This window comes from Gymnoscopelus microlampas (genome assembly GCF_963454915.1).
Source record: "Gymnoscopelus microlampas genome assembly, chromosome: 1".
In the NCBI taxonomy this organism is placed as follows: domain Eukaryota; kingdom Metazoa; phylum Chordata; class Actinopteri; order Myctophiformes; family Myctophidae; genus Gymnoscopelus; species Gymnoscopelus microlampas.
Genome location: NC_139962.1, coordinates 13,549,345 through 13,570,880, shown reverse-complemented (window position 1 = coordinate 13,570,880; position 21,536 = coordinate 13,549,345). Strand labels below are relative to the sequence as shown.

At 44.5% G+C, this 21,536-nt stretch overlaps 1 protein-coding gene across 3 annotated transcripts in view; it reads left to right on the top strand.

The window, feature by feature from the left end:
- lrp4 (low density lipoprotein receptor-related protein 4) overlaps positions 1 to 21,536 on the top strand; it is a 113,788-nt gene that overhangs the window by 72,086 nt on the left and 20,166 nt on the right. For all 3 annotated transcript variants that reach the window (XM_084062783.1, XM_084062782.1, XM_084062784.1), the window contains exons 4-14: positions 3,621 to 3,734; positions 4,256 to 4,372; positions 5,085 to 5,213; positions 9,325 to 9,444; positions 9,984 to 10,109; positions 11,169 to 11,294; positions 11,794 to 11,928; positions 12,500 to 12,625; positions 14,018 to 14,248; positions 16,852 to 17,008; positions 19,151 to 19,368. In XM_084062783.1, the coding sequence (XP_083918909.1) occupies positions 3,621 to 3,734; positions 4,256 to 4,372; positions 5,085 to 5,213; positions 9,325 to 9,444; positions 9,984 to 10,109; positions 11,169 to 11,294; positions 11,794 to 11,928; positions 12,500 to 12,625; positions 14,018 to 14,248; positions 16,852 to 17,008; positions 19,151 to 19,368 (1,599 nt within the window). The remainder of the gene's footprint in view (positions 1 to 3,620; positions 3,735 to 4,255; positions 4,373 to 5,084; positions 5,214 to 9,324; positions 9,445 to 9,983; positions 10,110 to 11,168; positions 11,295 to 11,793; positions 11,929 to 12,499; positions 12,626 to 14,017; positions 14,249 to 16,851; positions 17,009 to 19,150; positions 19,369 to 21,536) is intronic.

The following is a 21,536-nucleotide window of genomic DNA, read 5'->3' as shown; positions in this document are numbered from 1 at the left end:
CTTAACTCTGCTCAACCCTTCACCTTGATGTTTTTTTATTTATTTTTTATCACTCTCCCTTTCTATCTCGCCTCATTCCTTCACACACTGTTTTGCTCGCCATGATTTGTGTTCCCTCCATCTCTGCTGACCCACATATCAAACAGCCAGACGTGGAATCACTTCCTTATGGAAGGAGGTGGTGATGTTGGAGGGTTGGTCCATTCGTCTATCCGTCTGTGTATCACGAGCCGGCTATGAATTTTTCATCTTCATGCCTCGTAAATTTCTCCCCCTCCCTCAATCCCCAAACTACTTATTTTTTCATGCTTTTTCTTTTTTTTCTTCACGTAAGCACAGTTTTTATCTTCACCCTGCCTTCCCGTCCAGATTTTCATGATGCCATTGTTTTATTTCATTATTTAAAGTGTGTATTGTGTGCGTGCGTGTGTGCACATGTGTGTGGGGGTGATCTGTCATGTTCAACTGCAACTTCAGCACTTGTCAAAGTTTCACACACAACTTGGAGGTGAAGGTGTGAGTGTGTGTGTGTGTGGAGGGCGGTTCGCATACCTGATGTGCAGAATTTTGCATGTATCGGAGGAATTGCGCTGAAAAAAGACATGACAGCATTTCACCGTGCTACACAGCACACACACACACACACATACGCACGCACGCACGCACGCACGCACGCACGCACGCACGCACGCACGCACGCACGCACGCACGCACGCACGCACGCACGCACGCACGCACGCACGCATAAATATAAGCGGCCACACACTCACCCACTTTCTCACACACACAGACACACACGCGCACATGCAGCGCACTCATGCACGCGCATACACTGAGTGTGGTAATGACTCCTGGTGCCCTTTGCCCCATGTCGTTTGATGGCTGTATGAGTGATGAATGTCCTCAGGGCGCGTTGGCCTTTCACCTCCCGTGTTTACCTTCCTGACAAAGGGACCACAGACACGCGCGCACACACACACACACACACACACACACACACACACACACACACACACACACACACACACACACACACACACACACACACACACACACACACACACACACACACACACACTAGATAGAGGAACACACCAACAGAAAAAAGAGTGAGACAGAATCAATTAATTTCTAAAAAGATTAAATATTGATTAGACAAGCACATTTCTTTGCCGATGTCGGGTAAAAATTAATATTTCATTTCAGTCAGCTTGTGGGCTTTCAGAATGTTAAGGTTATTCAGTTTAGATTGTTTGTTTGTTTGTTTGTTCAGCGGTCAGCCAGTCTGAACTGCACACATTTCAGACTCAAGGATTACTCATTTTCTATAATTCAACATGAGCTGTTTAGAATCAGAAATTGTCACCAAATCCTTTCGCTATGTATGAAAAATGCACTGTGACTTGACTTGGTGTGAATGGTGCAGATACTGCAGGTACACAAGGACAAGAACACATGTCCGGTATCAGGACAAGAAGGACAGACTGTACTGGACTGGATGAATTACAGCATAGCCTACAGTTAGTTATGCTGCTCTGTCACAATCAGATGGAGACTCCATTTAAGCTGCCTCTTGTTCCTCGTAAGGACATTTTTGAGAAAGCTTCATCACTTTGCCATATTAGCCCTATCACTGTAACCATATGTAACAAAGTAGCTGTTAACTCAAAGTAGTCTTCAAAAGAGCTACTTTTGTACTTCAAAATAATACATTTATGTCTAGTAATATTTAAATCAAGTAACAGTACTTCTACTGTGCTTGAGGAGGATATTCTAATACTCAGTCAAGTACCCATAAGGTGGCATATTGTAAATGTAGCTAGAACAGGGGGTTCAGAGCATACAGTGTCTAAGTAATGTAATTTGTAATGACAATCTCTTGTTCATGATAGCTCCTTAATTCATGGCATTAGATAGTCAACTAGTGTGCTTGATTGAATGTATCTCTATGTCTCTCTCATGAATAATTCTGCATAAATAGAAATGTTTTAACAGAAACGGTTTGTTTACTGGTCTTGCAAACCAACAACTCTGTTCAATTAGAATAAAAGCCTATTTGAGTCATTGCCGTGGCTAAGCAACGGAATACTTAAGTACGTGAGAGGCAATATTTCCATAATGATGCTGTGCAAGTAAACAAAGTAATTGAATTCGGATTCTAGGATGTCCTGTCAAAATCAACACCACAACACACGCACACCAGCGCGCGCGCGCACACACACACACACACACACACACACACACACACACACACACACACACACACACACACACACACACACACACACACACACACACACACACACACACTATCTCAGGCCTTAGTATAGAGTTGCTGGTCTACAGAAACAGATGTTTTTAAATGCCGTTGGTTCACACTTCAGCAGGGAGCAGGCACCTAGGGAGGAAGTGAAAACCGTTCATCCTCTGTTTTGTCTGTGATGCAAGCATGTACACACACATGCATACACAGACATATCGACACGTGCACACAGCCATGCACACACCCACCCTGTTGCTAAATAATAAATCAGCCCCCTGCCATAGTCCATTCAGGCAGAAATGTATCATGGTTGTCCAGGACAAACCTGTTTATTTGGCCTCGGTCAGGCATGAGTGGGGCTTGCTATCGATCTCTGTGGTAACAGTAGAGGACATTGTTTTGAGAATCCATTGTGTCCTTTAGTGCTGCGGGGAACAGTTGTATCGATAGAAGCATATGGGCATTGGAACTTCAAATCTCAGCCTACAGAGGTCTCTATGCAGCAGACAGGGACCTCCAACTCCATAAGGATTACTGGCGTATATTCATGCATATATCTTTGTTTTACATATATTCTCAGTTTTGAAAACTGCCTTGAACTGTGTTTGTTCTGTGTATGAATGGTGCTATACAAAATTATGTTATTGAAATGTGTGTAATGTCTAGTGAGTCAAATAGAAGGTGACTGACACTCTCAATAACAATTGTGGATATATCATTAGTTCATCATATGCAATAAAAGTGTGCTCCATATATCTCTGCCAGGCTGGGTTGCCTAGCCAGCGGCCGTGAGGGCGAAAGGAAGCTGGGGGGGGAATAGCATGTCTACAACGTACGGTGCAACTTTATGCATTTGTGGGCCCCCCCTATGGGCAGAAGTGAAAGTGCTTTTGTAGGTGTGAGCCCCCTCAACATGCAATTCCAATTTGGGGTTGATTGGATCTTGTGTTTAGGATATATTGGCCCCTGTCCTGTCATTGTCACTTGACTCATGAGCCCGGCGGCCAGGCAGAGATAATTAGTGTATTTTTCTGTATTTCATATTTAGCCATGATAATTGTGCAGGTCTGAGCTTGTGACATCCCATTATGCATTGACAGCCTAAATCAGGACTCAACCATCAGCTGTAACGATCACTTGTTAGCATGTTTGTCTGTGTATTCTCTTTTTGTACCTTCACTGTGCTCAGTGACCCATAACTGATTATGTCTCTGTTCCTGTCTCTCTCTTGTCATGTCTTTCTTTCCCTCTTTGTCTCTATCTTGCGCTCTCTCTCTTTCCTCTTCTCTCTCTCTCTCTCTCTGCATCTCTCTGTTACTCTTCCTCTTTTGTTGTCTGTCTGTCTCTGACTCTGTAGCTCCCAGGGAATGTGAGGAAGATGAGTTTCACTGTCAGAATGGCTACTGCATCCGCAGCCTTTGGCACTGTGACGGAGACAATGACTGTGGGGACAACAGTGACGAGCAGTGTGGTGGGCACCACACACACACACACACACACACACACACACACACACACACACACACACACACACACACACACACACACACACACACACAAACTGTACACACTCACAAAATGATATATAGACCTACTGAAATAGTGTACACAGTACTTGTGCTGTGCCCACAGATATTTGTCTTGTTTGTATTTTACACACTAAAGAATGCACACACACACACACACCCTGCACATGTTTGTGCTGAATGGAACATGCAAATGCACCATTTCAGTCTAAATGGACCCTTACGGGTCTGTAACTCAGAGAGTGTACAAATCAAACCAAATGGACACTTTTAATTTAACAGTGAATCATTTACAGTGTAGATTGGGGTCCGAGAGATTAAAAAAATCATACCAAATTGGGGTCCATGGCCTAATGCACATCAAACTGGAAGTCTTTGAAAATAAAAAGGTTGAGAATCACTAGTATACGCGGTTGACAGACAATTAGCCTTGACTGAGCATTAGTGTTGTGCTCGTGTGTTGCAGACATGCGTAAATGTTCGGACAAGGAGTTCCGCTGTACCGATGGCAGCTGCATCGCTGAACACTGGTACTGTGACGGGGATACGGATTGCAAGGACGGCTCTGATGAGGAAAACTGCCGTAAGTTGTACTGTGTATGCATGTGTAAGCCAGCCCAGTTAAACAGAACATTTTTTTAACTTTTAGATGATGATTGCAGGACATAATGAAACTGTGTGTGTGTGTGTGTGTGTACATTTCACCTGTACATTTTACAGTATGCCTTCTGCGTGCACCTGCAGGATGGCTGGAAATGTTGGCACAATTAAAAATTTTCATTTCAGATAATATTGACGTATTTGTGTCAAGTTTGAAAGGATTGATTTAGCTTCAAGTGAGGAATTGCATTAAAAAGTTAACCATAACCCTAACCCTCACCAAACAGAGGTTGGTGCTCTCAGAAAGGACAAGTGACGAATTGTCCGTAACACTAAACACAGTGCTTTTATTTGTCCGTTTACAGTGCAATCAAATATGAGCCTGATAATATAAACTATAAACAAAATATAAAACGTCAATATCGGGCGTCAATTTCTCCTACAGCTGGCAGGCACTAGAAATGGTACAGTATGAGCGAGTGGGTGATATTCGTTTCAAATGCTGAAACATGGTTTTAATGTTACTTGTCTCCCTTTGTTTGTTTTCGGTCAAACTTTTAAAAAGCTAAATAGCGCTGGGCTGCTGAACTGGGACGTGTCCTGTCAACAATGTCATCGTCCTTACACATTACAAGTTTGTCTTTGCTATGCGTAGTTGAATATGCTCTTTTGTGTGTGCGTGTGTGTGTGTGCAGCATCTGATGTGATGGCAGCGACGTGCAGTGTGGAGGAGTTCCAGTGTGCGTATGGCCGCTGCATCCTGGACATCTACCACTGTGATGGAGATGATGACTGTGGAGACTGGTCTGATGAGTCTGACTGCTGTACGTACACACATAGACACACACACACACACAGACGCTTTTCAACACTTACCAACGCAGCTGTTGGGCCGGTGTGTGGGGGCCTTAAGACTTGAGATGTAACTGTACGCGCACACACTGACAAAAACACACACCCTCCTCTCCAACATTATTATGGTCAAACTGGCAGATTGAAGGTAAATGACTAGCCTTTAATTTTCCTCCTTCCAGCTTTATTTCGCCTTTATCTACCCCTTTTCTTCTTGTTCTCTACCTCTGCAACCCTCTTACGCTTAACGCTCTGTTTCTTCTCTCTTTCTCTCTCTCTCTCTCTCTCTCTCTCTCTCTCTCTCTCTCTCTCTCTCTCTCTCTCTCTCTCTCTCTCTCTCTCTCTCTTTCTCTCTTTCTTTCTCTCTCGCTCTCTCTCTTTCTCTCTACCAAACTCGGAGTGCTGCTACATGCTGTCTCTCCCTGCTGGTTGACAGCTGCTGTTCACGCTCTGTCGCCCTGCACCATTTGTTGTCAGAGCTGAAATACTGTCACACACAGGCTATATACATGCACCACACACACATGCACGCACGCACGCACGCACGCACGCACGCACGCACGCACACACAAATAGAATACACATGCACCCACATCCAGCATTGCCCTGATTAGCTCAGTACTATCATATTTCCCCTCTGCACTACGCAGAGAATGCTGCCTACTGCCACCCAGAGTCTCAACTCCCTCTCACACCTTCTCATCTTCATTGTCTTCACCACTCCTCCTCCAAGCATGCACACACACACACACACACACACACACACACACACACACACACACACACACACACACACACACACACACACACACACACACACACACACACACACACACACACACACACACACACCACACATACTGTACCTATATTCATACCTACACACATACCTACAGTACATTCATGCACATCTAGTTGGTATTTCCACTATGAAGCTCTGCTGTGGAATCGGAGCTTGATTTAGAATTATTTTTCAATTCTATGAATGAGAATTGTGTTGGCCAGAGTGTCAAGATACCAGGAACAAGCCACGTTATGCTAATTTAGCATTTTCTAAAAACATCAATTTGTGTGTGTTCTTCTTCAAGCAGTGGATACTGTATATTAATAATATACCTGTTATTGCATTGCATTGATAATACTTATGTAGAATGAGCGAACATAACCTCCTTCTGCCATTTTTTGGAATGTTCGGACTTTCTGACAATCTCAACCAGAGCATCTTGTGTTTGCTCCCAGAGCACTCCCAGGGTGGTCCCAAAGTGCAGTGATTCCAAATGACAAGAGAGCACTCTGGTGCCCTTGGGGAATCTTTCTCTTTACTTGCGTGTGCGAGAAGAGAAGGATGAGGTACAGCTTGATAAATGATAAATGGCGCTTTCTCCAAAAGCGCTTCACAGTGAGTGTTCATTACATTCATTTCACACACACATTCACACACCGATGGCAGAGGAAGCAGTTAGGAGTTCAGTGTCTTGCTCAACGACATTTCAACACCAACTCCAGGGATGTCTGTGGATGTATGTGGTTTGATCCAGGGATCAAACCGGGAACCCAAGCAGCCACTTTACCTCCTGAGCCGCTGCTGTTTGACGTGTTGATCTTCTGTGATAAGCTTTCCCTCAACGTTCCCTACCTTTACTGAGGAATCAGCCAGGTCATGTTAGGCTCCCCCACCCCTCTCTCTCTTTCTGTCTCTATCAGCTCATTCCTCCCACCTCCTCGCTCGCTAACTAGCCTGGCCTCTGAAATATTTAGCTTTTTACCCCAGAAAGCTGCGCTGGTATCAAAGCTGATTAAAAAAAAAGACAGGAAGAAAACAGAAAGAGAGAGGGCGATGGAGAGGGAGAAAGAGAGAGAGAGAGAGAGAGAGAGAGACGCAGAGACACTCAAAGAGAATGTATGTTGTCACCCTCGTGTTAATTTGTAACTCGGAGAGTTACGAGAACCCATAAGGGTCCATTTGTGCCATTTGCACACTCTCAGAGTAACATTTTAGCACATGGCTGTGGAGAGGAGGCTTCCACTGAGGAATGGAGGACAGACCATCCTCACACTACATTCTTTGGCATGAGACCGTGTCTCTGGACACAAGAAGGCTTTGTGTTGGTGCAGTCTCGCTCTCTCTATTTCTCTATCTCTCTTTATCTTTATTTTCCCTATGCCCCTGTCCTTCCCTCTCTCATCGCTCTCTCCCTTCATCTCCCTTTCTTTATCTCTTTCAGTCTCTCTCTCTCTCTCTCTCTCTCTCCTCTCTCTCTCTCTCTCTCTCCTCTCTCTCTCTCTCTCTCTCTCTCTCTCTCTCTCTCTCTCTCTCTCTCTCTCTCTCATGCACCCGCATGCATGCACTCTCTCAAAAAAGAATCATGCATGCCTTGTTAGTGGTTGTGAGTGAAGAGGTACTGCCTTTGTACAGCATGGCTGCCGACATGAAAGGGCATAGTTTGTAGTTTGTCTGGTGTGTGCGCGCGCGCATGTGTGTGCACGTGAGAGAGAGAACCAAGTTAGCTGTGCACACACAAGGCAGAATGAAACAGAGCAGTGTGTGTGGGCGTCAGTGTGGTAGAGTGGCTCCCAGCTGATCGCCCTATGTGATTCTCTCTCTCTCTCTCTGTTCCACTACTTCATTATCTAACTCTTTGTGTCTTTCCTTCTGTCTGTCTGTCTGTCTGTCTGTCTGTCTGTCTGTCTCACTCTCTGTAGAAGTGCCACCTGGTGTTTTGTTCAGGCCTTCTCTCCCCTGCTCTCTTTCTCTCTCACCTCCTCCCCTGACTCTCCTCTTTTCCTCTCCTCCAGCTCTCTCTTCTCTCATGTCCTCTGCTCTATGCTATTCTTCTACTGTACTTCCTCTTGTCTCTCTCCTCTCATCTTCTCTTCTCTCTTGTTCTCCTCTCCACCTCATTTCCAGATGCTTATAGTCCTGCCGTCACCCCCCCAACCCTCCGGGGGTTCCTTTCTACTCTACCCTTGCTGCTTGTCATTGTCCTCTGCCTCTCTCTCTCTCCCCCTCACTTTGCTCTGTCGCTGTGTTCATCCCTCTTTAGCTACACCCACAACCTCTTCCAAATTCATGTGAGGATGATCAGACAATTCCAGAGCTCGTCTTTCAAAGTGAAACGGCGTCAGAGGGTTTAATACATTCACGTGACAGGCTTTGATGTTGCCAATCATCGATCTACACTCAGCTGCTGGCAGTTTTTGACAGTGTATCACTGTGATATTGCCACTTGCAATAGTGCACAGCAGGGCAGGAATGTCACGGCGGCCATGGCCCCCTCCGTTTGGCCGTGTGTCCCTCGAAAAATGTGATGCCCCATGGCCACAGTGGCCTGCACTGCCCAAGCTGATTTCACAGTTTTCTCCTCATCGCCATCTTCCTGTCAATATGGTTTTTAGACACCTGTGTCTGTGTTTGAGATTCTGTAATATAACCAGAGGTGGGTTTGATTTCGATCCTGATATGAATCGCGGCTAACTTACTTGGAATAGCGCGGAAACCAAGACACTTGACAGAGAGAGAGAGAGAGAGAGAGGAGAGAGGAGATAGCTGCTGTTTGTTTAACGTTACCAGCTTAAATGAAACAATTATAACGGACAGGAATTTAGACTGTAGCCTACCTGTATGTGTATGTGGGTGTCACGAGTCCACGACAATGACATTATGTTCGAGGGGGAGTGAGCTACGTATGTCCTCTAGCCTCCGCTTTGCCAAACTATTATTTGTGTCCACCAAAAACGTCTGTCTACTATGCTGGAAAGAAAGGTGCAGCATGGGTCCAAGACGTCCAAGTGTGTGTGTGCTATATTTTAAATCATGTCAATTCAACTAAAGTCATTACTGCAAGTCCTCATGTGCTCATGTCATATTAATGACACCAGTTTTACCCAAATATGGAGGGATGGCAAGACAGTGGATTTGAGATTATGAATTCACAAAATGTGCAAAATGTTCACACAAAAGAATATTCACAAATGACGTGAAAAGTATTTTGGGATTGACTGTGACGTGTGTGTGTGTGTGTGTGTGTGTGTGTGTGTGTGTGTGTGTGTGTGTGTGTGTGCGTGTGCGCGTGCGTCTCACAGCCTCCCACCAGCCATGCAGGTCAGTAGAGTACATGTGCAGCAGTGGGATGTGCATCAACGCCGGCTGGAGGTGTGACGGAGAGTTTGACTGCGATGACCAATCAGACGAGAAGAACTGCAGTGAGTGTCCAAGCACTAGATCTTAACAATTTGTCAATGTTGCAGTCTGTAACTCTAAACATCTACCGCTCATCCAAAAGGAGATATTGCACTTATGTGCTTTAGGCAGTACTACTTGTCAACCAGTAGGTGTCCTGACTCCTACCTGACACCAGGGTAAAAACGTATCAATGGGAGACCTCCTCCCTCAACAACTGCAGATGTGCAAGTTTTATTATGTTAACATACTCTACTTTACTTAAAACGTAACTATTTATTCGTATTTTATTCATTAAAATAACTTCCGGATTGCTGCTTCTATCTCTATTATTTAAGGGGCTTATTGCGAAGCTTTGCCAGTGTAGGATAATAAACCTGCATTATACAGTATAGGCTCCCTGTGCAAATCCACTCTTCTGTATTTGTGTGCGTGTGAATGCATGCGCGTGTCTGTTTCTGTCCGTGTGTGTGTATGTGTGACTACTTGTATGCATGTGTGTCTGTCAACATGTGTATATGTTGTTTACTTTGTGTGTGTGTGTGTGTGTGTGTGTGTGCAGCCACGTCCATGTGCACGGCCGACCAGTTCCGCTGTGGGACGGGACGCTGTGTCCGGTTGTCTTGGCGATGTGATGGTGAGGACGATTGCTCGGACAGCAGCGACGAGGAAGGCTGTGAGAAGACAGGTGAGATTCAGGCCACCCGTCTCTCTCTCATTCATTGTCTCGCCCTCTTCCTGTGCGTTGGTCTCCCTCTGTTGTCTCTCTCTGTCTCCATCTCTCTGTTTCTGTCTTAGCCTCTCTCTCCCTGTCTCTCTGTCTCTCTCTCTCTCTCTCTCGCTCTCTCTCTCTCTCTCTCTCTCTCTCTCTCTCCCCCCCGCTTGCGTATTCTCCTCCCAGTCTAAATATAACACAAGGTTCAGCAGTAACCATGACAACAGCTTCAGACAACCCTACTCTCTGTTGGAAAAAGCTAAACATTTTATTGTTGTGAATCGCAGTGCGCTGGTTGTATTGTGTTCAGTCTGATCACATGGAAGCAGCCTGCTGGACCCTCTTTTCCATCTTGCTGGATGACCTTGTACACACGCACACACACCCTCACAAAAACTCAACTCGCACTTAAAAGCCTTGTTAGTGCTGTTGCGATGGTGTAGATGTGTATTTTCTTTTTGAAGACTAGAGGAATGAATAGGAAGAGATGGAACTGAATAGCTGAGTTTTAAAACGAGATCCACCTTTCAGATCCAGACAAATTTGGAAAGAATGTCACCCCTGCTGTTACAATTGGTAGCATTAGAAAACTAGTCATTAGCTCTGAATAGGTTTTGTTATATTTATTTATAGTATACTGTATGTGCATGCGTGTGGTTTGGATTACATAACACAGGATAAAATGTCAATATCCAGCAAAGTTGGCCGTTATTGTTTCACTCTTTGTTGTTTCGGGTTGTTTCTTTTCCTAAAATGTATTTATTGCATGCTAGCATAACATTCTGTATCCCACTTAGACAGTAACATCCTCAGTGTTAGTTTAACTCTTGAGGGTGTACCAATGAAACCAAATGGACTTGTATTTGTACACCTCAGATTTATATGAATAAGTATTTTACAGTGTACAGGAAGAGAAGCACATTGCCAGTGCTGGCCACTACATTGGAATACAACTGGCAACCACCTGTTCCACGTTATGTAGTCCAGACATCATGGGTGTGTGTGTGTGTGTGCATGCGTGTCTCCTCACAGATAGCCCTCCCTGTGCACCGGATCAGTTCCTGTGCGGTAATGGCCGCTGCATTGGCCAGAGGAAGGTGTGCAACGACGCCAACGACTGTGGAGACGGAACAGACGAACACCCTCACCAGGACTGCCGTGAGTCGACACACCACTGTGAATGAGACTGTGTGTGTGTTTATAACATGTTAGCATGTCTTGGTTTTGTGTAGGGCAAATAATGTACAAAGTAAAATCCTCAATGTTGATTTAACTAGAGCTGACAAATGGATAAATGAACACTTAGGATTTTACTTTACTTTAAGCTGAGAGGGAGAAGATGAAGGAGAGAGACTAGAGGAAGGTGATCGTAGGTCAAATATTAGTGTGTATGGATCCAGAGGCAAGGGTTTCCCGGTGAAACTGGATTGCCTCTGGATCCACACGCACTCATATTTGACCTACACCGCTTTACCCCTGACAGAGGCAGTGGGATAGTAGTGTTTTGTATTTTTGACTGAAGCACATTTTGTTCACGTTTTCATGGCGTGTGTGTGTGTGTGTGTTTTGGAAGGCACGGCTGTATAAATGTACTTTAGACTGAGGCACATTTTATATATTTTATGGATCCATTTTATGTATCCACATGTGTGTGCAGGTCCACGCCCCAGTGAAGGAAACTGTAACCAGAATAATGGAGGCTGCGCCCAGAAGTGTCAGATGGCTAGGGGTTTGGTCCATTGCACCTGTCACACTGGATACAAACTCATGGACGATGCAAGAGCCTGCCAGGGTAAGTTGTGTGTGTGTGTGTGTGTGTGAGTGTGTGGGTGGGTGTACGCGTGTGTGTAAAAATGGACCTGGGTCCATTTTGACAGTTGAAGAGTTAAATTAACACTAGATTTTACTGTGTCCGCGTGTATATGTGTCTAGATACATCAGGTTCTGACTTGTGACTGAGCTGTCCAAGGGTACTATACTACCTTACAGCATCTCTTTATATTAGTGTGGCACTTTGAAAACTGCCTTGAGAAAGTGCCTCATAGGCACAAAAAAAAGAAGCCAGCAAGCTGTGTGTGTGTGTGTGTGTGTGTGTGTGTGTGTGTGTGTGTGTGTGTGTGTGTGTGTGTGTGTGTGTGTGTGTGTGTGTGTGTGTGTGTGTGTGTGTGTGTGTGTGTGTGTGTGTGTGTGTGTGTGTGTGTGTGTGTGTGTGTGTGTGTGTGTGTGTGTATATATATGTGCAGTTACAGTATATAAAATGTCAAGTATGGATAACTTAAAAGTTTAACTATTTTTGTCTCTCCATCTCTTGTACCCACTCCCACCCCCCATCACCCGTTCTGTGTGTCTTTGGTTCGGTCCAGACGTGGATGAGTGTGCTGAAGAGGGTTACTGTAGCCAAGGCTGTACCAACGCAGAGGGGGGATTCACGTGCTGGTGTGTCCAGGGCTACGAGCTCAGGCCTGACAAGCGCAGCTGCAAGGCTCTAGGTAAATCGCTCAGAGTCAACTGTGACCTTTGACCACCACAAAATAACTAACTGGGACTGGAGAGGTGGGTGCCTGACAGGGGATGAACCTCCCAATATAAGACATTTTCACAATATTTTGCATTACTTAGCTTAGCTTTGACCTTGAAGTTATAACCATATTGTATTATTTGATTTATCACCCATACAATAATGGGTATACTGGTGTGGTTCAACTAGTAAATATATAGTCCATTTAGTCACAACATCCTGCCTCAGGTCCTGGAAGTCATCTTTTCTCTCTGTTCTCTTTCCTGTTTCCAGTAAAGCGGTCTGCTGTTATTATTCTTGTCTATTGGTTTGAATTAGTCAGGAATTAAATATGATTATGATGAATATGAAAAGGATTCTGGCCCTTGATTCCAGCACAACAAAGTTTTTAAATAGTGTATGAGGGCCAAATACATGTTCAGCCTTTTATAATTGCATTTATTTGTTATTTTACCTGTCGGATGATCAGTGTTATCAGACATCGATATTCTGTTGTTTAAGTTTGATATTATGTTGGTTACTTACAATGTCAGTACATTGTAATACATTTAGTTTCAGTTCACTTAAGTCAGTGTACAAGCTGAACTACTTCTGTTTTTAGTTCCCGGTTCACTGGTCGGCAAACGCTGAGGATGAGAAACGCTGCTTCTTTTCACCGCTGCAAGGAAAGGGGTTACTTTTTGGTTCTGTGAGGGTCTTAAGATGGAGAATGAGGTCAACTGATGAATGGGGTGTTCTGGATTTAGCTCTGCAGTAATGGTAGACAACTGCAGACCGTCAGTCTGAGGCAGTGATCGGTGTTGAACCCCAGGGTCAGGACTTTGTCAGGGAGCTGCCAGGACCACATCCCCTCCACTTTCTATGAGATTAATGATGTCTCTTATTAAAACTGACCGTACACTCTCAAACTCAAACATCTGTCCAATGCCTACTCAAAACCTGGAACCTTTCTTTTTACTTCCTCTTTGGCTCTCATTTTGTCTCTGTGCCGATGGTTTCAAAGGAAAACTTATTGTGTTTGGCAATAATTGGATTCTTAGATTCTGATCACTGTTTTTTCCATTTGCATTTCTACAGTAGTTGAGTTTGACTCGCTATGTCACAGTCAAATCCTGAGTGTTCTCTCTAAACTCTTCTCCCACTGCCTCCCCACCTCTCTCATCTGTTCTTTTCTTCTTTTTCTGTCTTCTCTCCCCTTCTCTGTCTTTCTGTGTTTCTTTCACCTCTGAAGTTGCCATATATAAAGAAAGTGTATAATTATGACTTATTAATGGACGATCGAGTTCAGTTCCCAGACACTCCACCCACCATGGATCTACTGTAGTGAGCTGTAAGCTATCTAACACATGTCTGTCTCTCTTAGGTCCAGAGCCGGTGCTGCTGTTTGCCAACCGTATAGACATCCGTCAGGTGCTACCGCACCGCTCAGAGTACACCCTGCTCCTCAACAACCTGGAGAATGCCATCGCCCTGGACTTCCACCACAGCAATGAGCTGGTCTTCTGGTCTGACGTCACACTGGACCGCATCATGAAGGCCAACCTCAATGGCTCCAACGTGGAGGAGGTGGTCTCTACCGGCCTCGAGAGCCCAGGTACGGTATATCAGGATGTTTTTGGGAGTACCATTTGAGTTTTTGTGCGTGAGGTGCTTTGTTATACAGTATATTACATCACACTATGATAGATATGAATGCATATGAGATTTTGATCATTTCTGTGTTCGACAATGTTTCAATAATGTTAAAGAGTGAATGTAGAATAGATCAAAAGTTGGCAAAATCATGTCCTTTATATCAAGGGTACACAACCTTTTTTGTACTGGAAACCGGTTCTATATAGACAATATTTTCAGACTGTGGAGTGAATAGACGGCCATGACCGGATTCAAAATAATCAATTACGTTTGAATTAATGTATTAATTAATAACTGAAATGTACTCTTCTATACTTCTATAATGGTGCTGCTGGAAATTTCCAGTATGGCTTTGAACTTGAACTCAAGTACTCTGGCCAGCGATCTCCCCTTTGATAGCCATCTGACTTTAGTGTGTAGAGACTAGAGAAGGCGTTTGTGCTCATTTTGTACGCATCATTTCCCCACAAAGCTGCTCAAACAAACGCAAGTTAAGAGTGGGTGCTTTGATGTGATTGCTAACTTTAATCACCATTCAATACGCTGTTAAGTTCAGGTGCCTTTTTTCAGCGAGCCAGAATGTATCTGTGGATGACACAGTGTGTAATTTCACATTCAGGTGAAACCTGTTTAACCCGGGTAGTGAAATCAGACAGCCGTCCAGTCATGGCAGCTGCCATGAACTTGACCTCGCAGCACTTGAATGTCACACACAAGAAAAAATAATGGAATTTGAAAGGTCTGACTATCTTGATCACATGACTCCAGAGATAATGTATACGGATAATGTGCGACCTATGGTTCAACAAGAGTTATGGGCCGAAAGCCACCTGCCGATTTGAAAAATGTTCTTCCATGGCCTACTTTGAGTACGTGCACGGTTTCACCCCGATCAGCTTATCTGCTCACAGACACACCCAAGATGAACATGTTTCAGCCTAAGCCTCAATGCATTTGTCTTGGACTGCCACTGTGTACTTTATATACATAATCTAAGACTAATTCTGTAAGTGCACACCATTTTTTGTGCCGTATCTCTCCGCATAACCTGTGTTTATTTAAAAGTCTGCTTCCAGTAAATAGGCCCATAGCATGCGTAGCACACACAGTTGGAATGCATAATATAAAGGCAAAATTCTGGACTTTATTCACATACATTCTTAAAGAGTTTGATTTGTACATGGACAATATGCTGGAACTTTCCTAGAATTCCTACCCCATCATAAATCAAAATTATATCATTATATATAATGTTTACAAATATGACCAACATAAACAAATGTATTACAGCCCCAAAATACAGGAAATACACTTTAAAGATTGTTTATAGTGTGAATGAAAACATTTCTCCATTGCAATTTTTTTATTTGGGTGGCGGCTGCCCATTTTTCTTTACCCTTGCATCACTGATTGAGCCTTCAATTAAGTTTGACATTATGCTCAAGACAAAATGTTAATACATTGTACGAAACATATTGTGCAACCACTTTTAAATCAAAGGTGTGTGTGTGTGTGTGTGTGTGTGTGTGTGTGTGTGTGTGTGTGTGTGTGTGTGTGTGTGTGTGTGTGTGTGTGTGTGTGTGTGTGTGTGTGTGTGTGTGTGTGTGTGTGTGTGTGTGTGTGTGTGTGTGTGTTTGTGCACGCACACACGTACAATGTACTGTATGTGTGAGGATGTGAGCTAACAGCAGCCAGGGTACATTGACTACAGAAGCAGGACAAGGTTCATGGTGTGTGATTCAGTGGTTAGAGAGAAAGTACAGTAACCAGCATGACCACAAGCACAAACCCTGTAAAGAGCCTTATGACCTGCTGACACCAAGTCTTTATAAACTCTTCCATGTTGCCGGTTGTTGGCAAAATGCCCAAAATGTAAATATGAAAAACAGGGGTTATGCAAAGGAAATGTGGTTCTGATTTAGAACACTTTGTTGCCTATCATCGAACAGAAAGTGGTCTTCAACATAGGCTGTCGACAGTACAGAAGTACTGTATTTTTACATTATTTCTCAGTCCAGACACATCACAGACACGCATTGAGTAGGTTAGTGGAAGCCATAATTTTGTATACATTTGTATGCCAAAGATTAGCATCTCCACCATTTAGTTTCCTATGGAACACCATCAAATTAAGATATGAGATGCACAGATGGTTGCGAGAGACTTTGCTTTATTACAAGCGTTAAAATGTAAATACCAGCTGCTTTTTGTTTTAGTCTGTATGTTCACAATGCGTTTAATGTCAACATGCTTACCTTCTGACTTCATTACTAATGATGCAGTGCAGCACACTCCCCCCTTGTTCTTTACTTTTAAATAGCAAAATCAATTATAGTTTCAGTATTTTTATTTCAAAGAGACAGTCCAGGTTAGTGAACTTCTGTGCAGTTCATACTTTATGTGGCACAAAAATCCCATTCCTAGTTTCCATAGGAATTTTGAACTACACACCAAATAGCTAAGATGCTATCTTTCAGCCTGCAAAATTATGTCACGCTTTCCAACTCTATATCTATCTATCCTTATCTCATTATATTCCCTCTGCTGTGTGGCTGTTCCCAGGTGGCCTGGCCATAGACTGGATCCATGACAAGCTGTACTGGACTGACTCTGGGACGTCCCGCATCGAAGTGGCCAACCTTGATGGGAGCCATCGCAAGGTCCTTCTCTGGCAGAGCATGGAAAAACCCAGAGCCATTGCCCTGCACCCCATAGAGGGGTACGAATACAAACATAATACACACATACACCATGTAATTCACAGCAGATGGTTCCCAGTGTATACAAACTGGTATACATATCCCTGGCCGATTTGGCCCAGTTGCAGTGTTGTGTAGAGGCAAAGCAGAGATTACAGTTTGGCAGCAAAATGCAGCCCAAAGGCTAGCATCTGTCTGCAACAAGTATCTAATAATGGTGGAGAAGGTGACTTTTTTCTTTTCCTTCCTTCTCTCCGGACTTATGCTGCCATGGCAGGAAAAAGCTTTGGAACGAGCCCCAGAGAGAGTTAAAGCTAGAAATCTTGTGTAGCTTATAGGAAGCTCATTTGCATTGGTTAATTGAAGCCATTGATGAAGTGGCTCTGAGACGGTGGGGAACAGATAAGTGAGTGATAGTAGAGAAACTTAAGACTGTGCTGTGTGTTGATAGCAGACAATGGCAGGGATGGTAGAGTTCCCTCTTCATGCAGTCCCCCTGGAATATTTTAGCAATAATACATGAGACGGTGTGCTACACCATGATATTGATACTGGTGTGCTGATCCATGGTATCTCACGGTATAGCATGACCATGTGTATTATTGTGATTATGCCACAGTTTCAGCATTAATATTTATGATTAGAAAGTGAAGAAAGGGTAAACTACTTTGTTATTAACAGCAGTCTGCAGTCATTGCTACGTTAGAGGTAAGGTAGATATCGTTACTGTCCGGCAGAAACCAGCAAACTCCATTTTTCCGCTTTTAATCGCATAAATCAGTGCTATTGAACACCCTTTACGTCTGTGTGTTGATTAAAACAAATATTGAATGAATGAAAAGTATTAAAAAGTGCTTCTGACAGAAGCAGCTAACTCTATTGGATCCTCAAACTTTCTGCTAAACCTAGTCTACCAAAGGGGGTGGAGTTAGCTGGTTTTGCTAACTTGAGGCTCCAGCCCCTTTTGACCTCTGGCTCCAACCTCATTGTGAGCTTGGAGGTCCATTCAGCTGTACTTATCAATGATGAACGAAACCTCCTAACTCCACTTTTTGTTTTGTTTTAGTCATTTCCTGAAAAATGTACATTTTGGAGTTAGCTGGTTTCTGCCAGACAGCAGAGATATGGTGTATGCATTCAGATTGCTGTTGTCGAGAGATATTGGCACTCATGGTTACATGGCGCCTTTCCGACATGTCGCCTTTCCGACGTTAACAAACCCTATACCTAACCCTAACCCTAACCTTAACCGCACGCGGAAGCCACTAGTCGGAGTGGCGAGATGTCAGAATGGAAGGCGGTTACCGGCACTCATTAGCCTCTTAGCCACTAATGCTAGTTGATTGACTGTAATTAGGAGGTAACGAGGAAGTGCTATGCTGTGAGATATTGGCACTGGCATGCCGCAGCTCTGCACACCAGTGCCGATATCTTAGAGTATAGCAATACTGCGAATATACCACAGTTTCATTATCAATATTTATGATTGGATGTCAAGAAGACAACGATGAGACAAGCTTATTATGAAACTGTATTCCATGAACAAAGATAAAAATAATAAAAACGTTTTCCGTTTCTTTTGCATCATGGCCCTTGTTTGAAAGTACTATAAACCATTGATTCAGCGCGTTTGCGTTATTTTAGGTGCTGGCTGATCATGAGGTTTAGGTTCATTCATTGTAATACAAAATGTAAACCGATTTTACATGGAACAAAGTCTCTATAATTCTTTTTCACCTAATGCTCGTTAATGATATGTTATTTTTGACAGCTGGCAGCCGTTGCTGGGTTACAGGTATAATAGGTTGAATAGGGTGGAATGATACTTTCATACAGATGCTTATTGGTATTGGTACTCATTGGAATGCCTTGATGGGAGCCATCACAAGGTCCTTCTCTGGCAGAGCATCGAAAAACTTGCCCTTCCCTGCACCCCATAGAGGGGTACGAATACAAATATCAGCCAGTCAAAATGCAATGTTGGAACTGACTGGTATAATATACAGTAGGATCATATAGTACACTATAACAAAAAGTCTTAATCAAGTGAAGTGGCCAGTTGTGCCAAGTCGGCTGATGTGAACATCCCACCAAGTAAAGCTAATTTTAAATTGTAAGTAAAACTAATGGTCTCCCCATGTCTTTCCCTCTCCCCACCACAGTAAGATCTACTGGACGGATTGGGGCAACACTCCACGCATCGAGTATTCCAACATGGACGGGTCCAACCGGAGGGTGATTGCCGACACACACCTGTTCTGGCCCAATGGACTTACCATCGACTACGCCGGGCACCGCATGTATTGGGTGGACGCCAAGCACCACGTCATTGAGAGGGCCGACTTGGATGGACGTAACCGTAAGGCTGTAATCAGCCAGGGTAAATACACTAATAATTTGACAGTGTACGTATTGATCCATCAGCCGGAAACGGAGAGAAAGCAGAGAGAGAGAGAGAGAGGAGAGATGGTTGCATAGACCTTGCTACAGCTCCTAGATAGCTCATTAATCACAGCACTGGTACTGATACATACACATACATACTGTGTGTGCACGCACACACACAATGAGAGAGATATATTATGTTGCACTGACACTATTTTATTATTCCATGTGGAGTTAATCAATGCCATATTTCCATTAAAGGCCAGTATGAGCATGTGTGCACCATTGTGTGTACACACACACACACACACACACACACACACACACACACACACACACACACACACACACACACACACGTGTGCCTAGCTCCCCACACTCAAACATGCACATCCAATAAATGTCAGCATAAATCCTGTGCCTCTCAGGCTATGCGTTCCTGTGTTTATGTTGCTCAGCGCGGCCTTTGCTTGTTTGCGTTTGCGTGCATGTGCTTAAAAAAAAACATCAGGTATGCACAGATGTCAAGCCATGAGCAATCTGGCACTTGGATCGGAGATCCGGATCCAGTCTTGGACTGTTTTGTAGGCACCATCCGATATATTGTGACAGAGTTCCTCACCAGGGACATTTTTCCTGCTCCCACCAACCGGCCCGTGCATCCCCCCGATGCTCCGTAACCCCCCCCCCCCCCCCACTCCCCTTTGTTAATCCAATGGGGGAAGTTCAATTTCACCATCCTTCACCCAGCTGATAGCTGCTGAGATGGTCATGATGAGTGGCCCTGGGGTGGGGTTGGTTAACTTGTCTTGCTCAGAGACACTTTGACACGTAGACATGGGAGGCAAACTGTTGACCTTCTGATTACCAGACATCCTCTCTACCCACTCAGCTACGGCCGTCCCAGAGTGTTTATCCCTTCCTTCTCAACAATAAGCCTAATTGTGTGTGTGTGTGTGTGTGTGTGTGTGTGTGTGTGTGTGCTTTCTTCCCCTGTTTGATTGAAGAGAGCAGTGGAGTGTTTAGGAGTGGTGCGGTAACAACAGAGGGGTTTTTAGAGGTAGGAAAGACCGAAGGACTTGGGAAGAGAAGGGGTGAGTGGGGGTGGGTGGGGGGGGGGGGGGGGTTTGATGAGAGTCAGGAGGGTGGGTGGGGGTGTGTGTGTGTTTGAGAGGGAGAGGGGGCTATGCCACAGGCCCTTAATGATGTGTGCTCTCAGGATAAAAGGCTGTAATTGCCCCTGTCCCTCCAGCAGAAACCTCTGTTTGCTCAGACAACGGACAGAGCAAACGGGCTGTGTGTAGGGTGGGGCTGGGGTGGCTGGTTTATGGTTGGGCATGCATGTGTTTTATGTGTATGAGTCGTGTACTTGTGTTTACATGTCTGCTCTCAGTATTTTGAGCAAATGGACGTTGTGTGAGTGCGTGTGCATGTGAGTGCACAATAACTGGATGTGTGCCAGTTTCTCCGTCTTTGGGGGCCTCGGGGACAGATGGGTGTGTGTGTGTGTGTGTGTGTGTGTGTGTGTAAGGGGGTGGGGTGGGGGGGTTGATGCCCTTATCCAGCCTGCACACCTGTGCACCTTGACGGGAGGCGAAGGCAAGAGGCCATGATAAGCATGCATGTGTGGTGCTGTAGGTGTGTGTGTGTGTGTGCGTGCCTACTGCACATGCATGCTGCACAGCAAAGGTGTGATGTCGATAAGAACACCAGAAAAGAATGGACCTGCCAGTGCTCAGTAGGAGGGACGTAGGGGGTATGGGTTGTTGCGATGACGAGGCAGGTGGAGAGGCAGCTGCACGGGGACGGAAAGAGGAAGACAAAAGAGAGGAGGGAATGCCGTACTAACCCACACTGCTCCTCCTATAGCCGACGGTGAGGGAAGAGGGTCCACTGTTCTTAGCACCCCACACCCACACACGCACCATGCATCCCCTTCGGGATAAGATCAGAAAACAGTCCCCTATTCAGCCGGTATCGCCTTACGCACACCTGGACCAGTTGGCAAGGAAAAGAAGGATGCTAGTAAGATAGATGGGGTGAAGGAGTTTTTTTTAAACAGTGCCATGGGGGTGTGAGGCCTCTGTTGCCTTGGCCGACTCTTCAAAAGTCTATTTCATCAAAATGTAAACCTCCCGTCATGAACCATGGAAAATTAAGTAA